The 9,367-nt window shown below is 42.5% G+C and overlaps 1 protein-coding gene across 1 annotated transcript; it reads left to right on the top strand.

Moving 5' to 3' along the window:
* Positions 1-6,200: 6,200 nt before the first annotated feature.
* LOC112748647 (uncharacterized) lies at positions 6,201-6,596 on the top strand. The gene has a single exon (XM_025796876.1). The coding sequence runs from the start codon at positions 6,201-6,203 to the stop codon at positions 6,594-6,596; it is 396 nt and encodes a 131-aa protein (XP_025652661.1).
* Positions 6,597-9,367: the final 2,771 nt, after the last annotated feature.

Below are 9,367 nucleotides of genomic sequence, written 5' to 3'. Positions count from 1 at the left end.
CCAATTGGGATTTCTTGAGAAGAGAGTTTTTAGACAAGTTCTTTCTGCCGGAGAAGACCGATTACATCCGAAAAGAAATCTCAGGTAAAATGCAAAAGGACTAAGAAATCTTGTATGAGTATTGGACTAGATTCAAAAGGCTATTGGAATCTTGTCCACACCATGGATTGGACACTCATTTGCTTATCAGTTATTTTACCGGAGGTCTTTATGCAGAAGATAGAAGATTACTCACTGCCGCTAGTGGTGGTTTCCTTTCCAAAAATAAGACAGCGGGAGAAGCTTGGAGCTTGATAAATAATGTTGTCGAGGCCACACAACATGTAAGAGTAAGGAGTAATCCCCTCAAGGGTGTGGTAGAAACACCTCCTTCCGAAACAAGCTTAACCAAGGTGCTTGGGGATATGACTACTATCCTTACGGAGATACACAAAGAACAAAAGGCATTATATTCCATCCAAGCCATCCATCCCCACCCCAAGTCTCCCAACTTGAAGGTCCTCCTAGAATTTGTGGTTTGTGCTCTAGCACCACACATTACACCGACCAATGCCACCAAATTCAAGAGGAGTTTACCCTTGCCGTAGCCAATGTGAACTATAACAATCATTCACCCTACCCCCCTCAAGGCCAAAACAACTACTCTCATGGAAATAACTATAATCAAGGGTGGAGGGACAATGTACAAGGGAGCAATCAAAATCAAAGTTGGAACAATTCCTCTTCTCACTACAACAACAACCACCAATCTTCATCCCAATACCACCAAAACAACACCAACCATCAAGCCAACCAAAATCATCACAACCAAGCACCTCATCAAAACCAAAACAACTACCCCAAATATCAAGCACCACATCATAGGCAACAATCCAACCAGTCCTCGTCTTCCTCCACTACCCAAGGTGACGACCCCAACCGTGCACTCTCTCAAGAACAAGAGAGACTTAAAACTGTGGTAGAGAAACATGAGGTTCAATTTGGTACCATAACTACTCAATTGTCCAACATCACCGAGATACTTTCAAGGTTGTCTCTACCTTCCTCCAACAACACCAACCAACCCCCAAGCTCTTCTAATCTTCCATCCCAACCCCTTCCAAACCCAAAGGGCGGCCTCAACACCATTACTCTATGGTCGGGAACTACATTGGAGGAGATACCTCCTAGGGTCAAGGAAGACATTCATGAGGAAGATGTGGTTGTTGAAGTTTCACATGAAGAAGAGGAGGTACACACAAGGCATGAGGAAGAAGAAGTGAGCCTTAAGGAACCCAGGAAGAAGGCTATAGTGGATGAATCTATTCCTATCCCATTCCCTTCCATGGTAAAGAAGGCCAAGAAAACTCCAGAGTTTGATTTAAACATGTTTCAAGTATTCAAGAAGGTTGAGGTAACCATTCCACTTCTTGATGCTATTCAACAAATTCCGAAGTATGCAAAATTTTTAAAGGACTTGTGCACACACAAAGATAGGATTGGTGAGTTGGAAACATTGTCATTGGGTAGTTCCATCTCTTCATTGATGAAGCCTATTCCGAAAAAGTGTAGTGACCCCGGACCATGTTTGGTGTCTTGTCGTATTGGTGGAGTTACTTTTTATAACTGTATGTGTAATTTAGGGGCTTGTGTGAGCATCATGTCACTCTCGATATTTGCAAGGTTGAAACTAGCTCCATTGAAAAGGTCGGCCGCCAAGTTTGCCTTAGCCGATAAGAGTGTGATCATTGTAATGGGAATAGCAGAAGATGTACTTGTGGCAATCAAGGACTTGGTATTTCCAGTTAATTTCTACATCTTTGAGATGCCTCTAACAGAGAATAGAGGTTCTTCCTCCGTTCTAGTTGGTAGACCCTTCTTGAAGACCTCTAAGTTCATATTAGATGCCTTCACCGACACATACTCCTTTGAGGTCGGGAACAAGACAATCAAGTTCAACTTGGATGAAGCCATGAAACACCCACCTAAAGAGCATTTCGTTCTCCGATGTGATGTAATCGATGAAGTAGTAGCAGAGGTGCGAAGAGAGGATCACAACAAGTTGTGCTACCCTATTGTTGCAGAGACGGATGACCATGAAGGTGAACAAGAGAAAGTTGTTGAGAATGAACTCCCGGAGCTTGATGAAAAGGAACCTCAACTTGAGGCAAAAAGTGAATTGAAGCCTCTTCTATCACATTTGAAGTATGCGTTCCTTGAGGACAAGCAAAAGTTTCCAGTAATCATCGCTAGTGAGCTTTCTAGCCAAGAAGAAAAGAAGCTCCTAGAGGTCCTAAGGAAGCACAAGAAAGCAATCGGTTGGAGCTTGGCCGACATTGTGGGGATTGACCCCGCACATGTATGCATCGTATTTTTCTCCAAGAGGGAGCTCGGCCTTTGAGACAACCCCAAAGAAGGCTCAACCCGACTATCCTAGATGTGGTGAAAAAGGAAGTCACAAGGCTACTTGATGCGGGTATTATATATCCGATTTCTGACAGTGAATGGGTGAGCCCGGTCCAAGTCGTCCCAAAGAAATCAGGAATTACTGCGGTTAAGAAGGATGATGGTGAAGTGGTCACCACAAGAGTGCAAAATTCTTGGTGAGTATGCATTGATTATAGAAAGTTGAATGCCGCAACAAGGAAGGACCACTACCCTTTTCCCTTCATTGACCAGATGTTGGACCAACTGGCAGATAAATCCCATTATTGCTTTCTTGATGGATTCACTGGCTACTTCCAGATACATATTGCTCCTGAAGATCAGGAAAAAGACCACCTTTACTTGTCCCTTTGGCACCTTTGCCTATAAAAGGATGCCATTTGGGCTATGCAATGCACCCACCACTTTTTAGCGGTGCATGACGAGTGTCTTTTCTGATCTTATGGAAACTTGCCTGGAAGTCTTTATGGATGATTTTAGCATATATGGTACCTCTTTTGATAGTTGTTTGGAGAACTTGGCCAAGGTCTTGGAAAGATGTGTCAACACTAACCTTGTTCTCAATTTCAAAAAATGTCACTTCATGGTGAGACAAGGTATAGTGTTAGGACACATAGTTTCTGACAAGGGCATTTCTGTGGACCCAACCAAGGTTGATGTTATCACCAGTTTACCACATCCCTCTTCTGTGAGGGAGGTCCATTCCTTTTTGGGGCATGCAGGATTCTATAGGCACTTTATCAAGAATTTTAGCAAGATTGCATTGCCATTGTCGCGCCTACTCCAAAAGGACGTGGACTTTGAGTTTGATAGTGCTTGTGCGGATGCCTTTGAAGAGTTAAGGAGAGCTCTTACCACGACACCAATTGTGAGGGGCCCTAACTGGACGCAGCCATTCGAAATCATGTGCGACGCGTCAAATCATGCCGTAGGTGCCGTGCTTGCGTAGCGCGATGGTAAACTCCCTTACATCATTGCTTATTCCTCAAAAACATTGGATGCGGCACAATCCAACTATACCACTACGGAGAAAGAACTCCTAGCTATTGTTCATGCATTAGATAAATTCAGATCTTATTTGCTAGGGTCCAAAATAGTGGTATATACGGATCATGCAGCTTTAAAGTATTTGTTGATAAAGAATGAGTCGAAACCTAGGCTCATACGTTGGATCTTGCTCTTGCAAGAGTTCGAAATTGAGATTAGGGATTGAAGTGGGTCTCAAAATTTGGTTGCGGATCACTTAAGCCGCCTTGAAAATCTTAAATATGACCCATTTCTGATTGATGACTCATTCTCTTTGGATAGTTTGCATGCGGTTTTGGATAGCTTTCCTTGGTTTGCACCTATGGCGAACCACTTGGTTGCTAAGATCTTCCCTCCCAACTTTTCTAAACATCAAAGGGACAAGTTGAGGAGTGATTCCAAATATTACATTTGGGATGACCCTCACTTGTGGAAGAGGGGAGTAGACCAAGTAATTCGAAAATGTATCCCAGAATCTGAAATCCAACCCATTCTTGAAGCTTGCCATTCATCCGAGTGTGGTGGCCACTTTCGCCTACAAAGGACGGCTAAAAAGGTTTTGGATTGTGCATTCTGATGGCCAACCTTATTCAAGGATGCTAACCAATTCTGTGTGTCGTGCCACCAATGTCAGAAGTCGGGAAATGCTTCCCAAAAGGATGAAATGCCTCAACAACCAATGTTGTTCTGTGAAATCTTTGATGTATGGGTGATAAAACACTATTTTATGGTTTATCTTGTGCTCAATTGAGTGGTCTTTATCAATTCTTTACTCACTTATTCATACAATTCACATGTTTTATGTTTTCCTTCCTGATTTTGTGCTATGATTGAAAATATGTTTCTTGGGCCTTTAAATTACTATGTTTAATCCTCTCTTATTACCATTCGATGCCTTGATATGTGTGTTAAGTGATTTCAGGATTTACAGGGTAGGAATGGCTCAGAGGATGGAAAGGAAGCATGCAAAAGTGGAAGGAATACAAGAAACTAAAAGAATTGCTAAAACTGTCCAGCCTGACCTTCTGGTACTAAATCAATCATAACTTGAGCTACAGAGGTCTAAATGAGGTGGTTCCAGTTGCTTTAGAAAGCTAACATTCAGGGCTTTGCAATGATATATAATTTGCCATAGCTGCCCCAAAGATAGGCTACACGCATGCGTGAGCGCGTGGATCACGCGCACGCGTCACCTGGCGAAAACTCAATCCACGCGTACGCGTGGACGACGTGTACGCGTGACAGTGCCGCGACCTGTACATATCAGAAATCACTGGGAGTGATTTTTGGGCTATTTCTGACCCAGTTTTCGGCCCAGAAAACACATATTAGAGGCTATAAAGTGGGGGAATCGATTCATTCATTGATACAACATTCATAATTCACAATTTTAGATTTTAGATGTAGTTTTAGAGAGAGAGATGCTCTCTCCTCTCTCTTAGGTTTTAAGATTAGGATTTCTCTTAGTTTATGGTTATTTCTTCATTCCAGGTTCAATGTTCCTTTAATTTATGTTTCTCTTCTACTTTTATTTATTCTATTGCTTTTACTTGTTAATTATTTATGTTGCCAAAATTGGCTTATGAACTCTTCATGTTAGAATTAATTTTCTTATTTAATACACATTGAGGTATTTCAGATTTATGATTGCTTTCTTCTATTTATGATATAAATAATTTATATTTTTCCCCTTTTGGCTCTGGTTGAGTAATTGGTGACACTTGAGTTATCAAACTCAGCTGTTGATTAAAAATTAGAATTTGCTGATTGATTTAGATCCTTCTAAAGCTAGTCTTTCCACAGGAGTTGACTAGGACTTGAGGAATCAAATTGATTAGTCCACTTGACTTTCCTTTATTTAGTAAGGGTTAACTAATTGGGAGCAATAAACAATTCTCATCACACCTGATAAGGATAACTAGGATGGGATTTCCAGTTCTCATACCTTGCCAAGAGTTTTTCTAATTATTAATTTATTTTCCTTGCCAATTTATTTTCTTGTTCCTTATTTTAAAAACCCAAAAATATACCCTTTTCCATATCCAATAATAAATCATACCTTCCTGCAATTCCTTGAGAAGACGACCCGAGGTTTAAATACTTCGGTTATAAATTTTATTGGGTTTTGTTACTTGTGACAACCAAACTTTTGTACGAAAGGATTCTCTGTTGGTTTAGAAACTATACTTACAACGTGATTATTTTTATAAAATTCTTTACTAGCAAGAATCTAATCGTCAATGGGCATAGACTTTATGGGACCATTTCCTAACTCAAGTGGGTACCTATATATTTTGTTGGCGGTTGACTACGTATCAAAGTGGGTGGAAGCGATACCTACCCACCTTGATGACGCTAATGCCGTGATTTCTTTCATTAGAAACAATATTGTGTGCCGCTACGGGTCGTCACGAGAAATCGTGAGACACCAAGATTCCCACTTTTGTAACAGGAAGGTAGAAGCACTGCTCAAGAGCTATGGGGTATTGCACAAGGTTGCAACTGCTTATCACCCCCAAACCAATGAATAAGCGGAGGTGTCCAACCCGGAGATTAAGCGAATTTTGGAGAAAGTGGTGAATTCACAAAGGAAGGACTGGAGCTCTCGGTTGGGATACGCACTATGGGCATACAGGACGGCCTATAAGACCCCGTTAGGGATGAGTCCCTTTCGAATTGTCTATGGCAAGGCATGCCACCTTCTGGTGGAGATTGAGCATAAGGCCTATTGGGCGGTTAAGCAGTGTAACATGGATTTTACCAAGGTGGATATAACCAAAAAATTGCAACTAGAGGAGCTTAAGTGTCTTAGGTTAGAGGCCTATGAGAATGCAAGGATTTACAAGGAGCAAACTAAGGCATTCCATGATCATCATATCCGCAAAAAGGATTTCAAAGAAGGTGATGACGTTCTCTTATACAACTCAAGACTCAGATTCATGCCCAGAAAGCTTCGTTCAAGGTGGCATGGTCCATTTAGGGTGAAAGAGGTAAAGCCCTATGGTGTGGTTGAACTATTCCACCCTCAAAGTGGCACAACATTCAAGGTGAATGGGCACTGGGTAAAGAAGTACCATGGGTACAAATCGCTAAAAGAGTTAGAGGTGTTCGTGCTTACGGATGCACCAAAAGGAGGGGAAGCTTAAGCACATAACCGTCCAACTTAAGGACGTTAAAGAAAAGTGCTTGGTGGGAGACACCCCACCATGGTAAGATCTTCCTTGTGTATACTTTCTTGCTTCTAGCTTTAGATTCTTGTGAATTTTGTGATTTCTTGGTGTTGTTGAGTTTCCTTAGGTATGCTAGCTTTTGTTGATTTTGTTGAATTGTTATGATATTCATGTCGATTTCATTAATCTTGGTATGGATAAATTGATAAGGTTGGAGAAAATATTTTATCTTGAGTAGTGCATGAATTTGTGAGTGTTTTCTTGACTTGCTTGAATACCTGCCAGGAATGTGTTAAAAATACTTTTCTCTATGTTGTAAAAAAAAGGGGGTCCACGCTTAAGCATGCAGGATGCGTGCACGTCGTTCGCATTTTTGCAACTCGTGGTACATTTTCTCGAGAGTTGCGCGAGCATTGGGCAAGCACTGCACGAAACGCACAAATACCCACCCAGGCGTATGCGTGAGGCACGCCCACGCGTCGCCTATCCCCACGCTTATCCATGCGTGCGGACTTATGATGCGTATGCGTCGGTCGCTATGTGTGCCACTCTCGATACATTTTCCCGAGAGTTGCGCGAACATCGCACGAACACTGTGCGCAACACGCAACTCCTACTCACGCGTACGCGTGTAGCACCCTCACGCGACGTCTTGCCTCCTTACCTACCCACGCGTGTGCGCACATGACGCGTACGCGTCGGTCGCTTTACATGCCTTCCCTAGTACATGACACCCGAGAGTTGCGTGAGTATTGTGCAAGCACTGCGCAAAGCGCGCAGTTGTCTCCACGCGTGTGCGCGCTGTGACGCGTACGCATCCCTTACCTGTCTACCAACCCATGCGTATGCGTGGGTGGCGCTCAAGCGCCCCTCTTCTTTTTTGTCCCTCCACGCGTACGCGTGGCTTGTGCACGCGCGTCGCTTTCCGGACGCAGGTAATGAACAAACGCGCCATGTTTGATCTTTTGTTTTCAATTCCCCTCTTCCACTTTCTTCTTCCTCTCTTCCTCCTTTCTTCTTCCTTTCCTCTTCACCACTTCTCTCGCCCACTACCACCGGCGACTTCACCCACCGGCGACCACCACTTCCGGTGGTCCCATTTTCTCTCTCCACTTCTCTCTCTCCTCTCTTTCTTCCATTTCTTTTCTCCTATCTCCATTTGCACCTTAACTTCTCTTTCTCATCTCAAGGTCATATTCTTCCCCCTTCTCTTTGTCTTTGCCTTATTTCTTTTCTTCTTACTTGCATTTATTTACTCTCTTTTATTTCTTTTCGTTGCACTTTGTTAAATTTGTTCTTGTTTATTTGCTTTCTTTCTTTTTTTTTCATATCCCATGGGTGTTGAAAAAAAAAGAAAGAAAGCAAATAAACAAGTGTTTTGATGTTGGGTATATCATTTTGGGGTATTGCATTTTTGCATTTATTCAAATTGCTTATTGCTTGAATGTGCACACCAAGTGTTTATTGAATTGCACTATCACATTTTTAGTCAATTTTAACACTATGCTTTCAATTTGGTGCTCTTCTATCAACACACTTGCTTTCTTAATGTACATTGAGCTTATTGCACTTCATATTTACTATTCATATGTGCATACCCATGACTTGATTCCTTAGGTCATATTGCAAGAATTGTGTTTCAACCCTCTCTAACTCCACTTTATTCCTTTTGCATGCTTTATTGTCTTGGAGTTAGATTAGGTAATTGATCTTCTTGTGCTTTTTATCTTTCTTGCATATGTCACTTTGGATTGTTAGTGATGCTTGAGTTTATTCTTCTCATGCCTTACTTGCATGCCTTTCTCACTCTTGCATCCCATGCTAGTGCTTTGCTCCGTGTTTCAATGGTGGTCTCGCTTGCATGTTGCAGCTGTCATGTTTTCAGGATACCTATTCTTTTGTGGCACTTTTCTCATTAGCATGTTATAATTCAAGTGTGATTTCTTTGAGTTTAATGTCTTCTCTTTTTCCTCTCCTTTTTCAGATGGCCATCAAAAAGGACAAGGAAAAGGCACCGAAGAAGTCGCCTACCAAAATGGCACCTCAAAGATCCACCGCCAAGGCACACCATGCGCCCAAGGCCAAGCCTCTCCCCAGTAAGGCGCAAAGCATCATTAATATTGATGAACAAGAGAAGGACAACCCTGCGAGGGACCCCACTAGGTTTCCTAACCGCTATTGTGAGCTCATATTCCCCATCATGATTGCACGAAATTATCATTCTGAACCTCTTCTTACCCCTCCGGGTCATGTAGTTCAGTTTGTCATACCTCGCATTGAGCGGCGAGGATGGGGATTTCTCATGAGGAGACCACAAGAAGCCAATCTCTCGTGGGTGGTAGAGTTCTACACCAATTACCACTCTCCTTCTCTTCAGACTGTCTTTGTGCACCAGAAGCAACTCCCAGTTTCCGAGAAAGCTATTCAAGAAGTACTTTGAGTCTTACGCGTGCAAGATGAGGTAGATGGTTACCAAGAGGTCCTCCGCCAGCGTGATGACTTCGATTTTATTTTTGATTGGGATGTTGTCCACCGGGTTATTACCGAACCGGATACATTTTGGACCCGAGGGAGACTCAGGCCCCGACCTAAGGGTATTCTTGTGCGCTTTTTGACCGTAGAGGCTTGAGCAAGGACCTAGATCTTGTCTCATTACGTGTTCCCCAACACTCACGAGACGTTGATCACCACAGACCTAGCCTTACTAGTTTGGTGCATACTCACGAAGTGGCCGGTTAACATTGCTC

Source organism: Arachis hypogaea, chromosome 15 (assembly GCF_003086295.3).
Source record: "Arachis hypogaea cultivar Tifrunner chromosome 15, arahy.Tifrunner.gnm2.J5K5, whole genome shotgun sequence".
Lineage (NCBI taxonomy): Eukaryota > Viridiplantae > Streptophyta > Magnoliopsida > Fabales > Fabaceae > Arachis > Arachis hypogaea.
The sequence above is the reverse complement of the archived record's forward strand: the minus strand, read 5'-3'. Positions and strand labels throughout refer to the sequence as shown.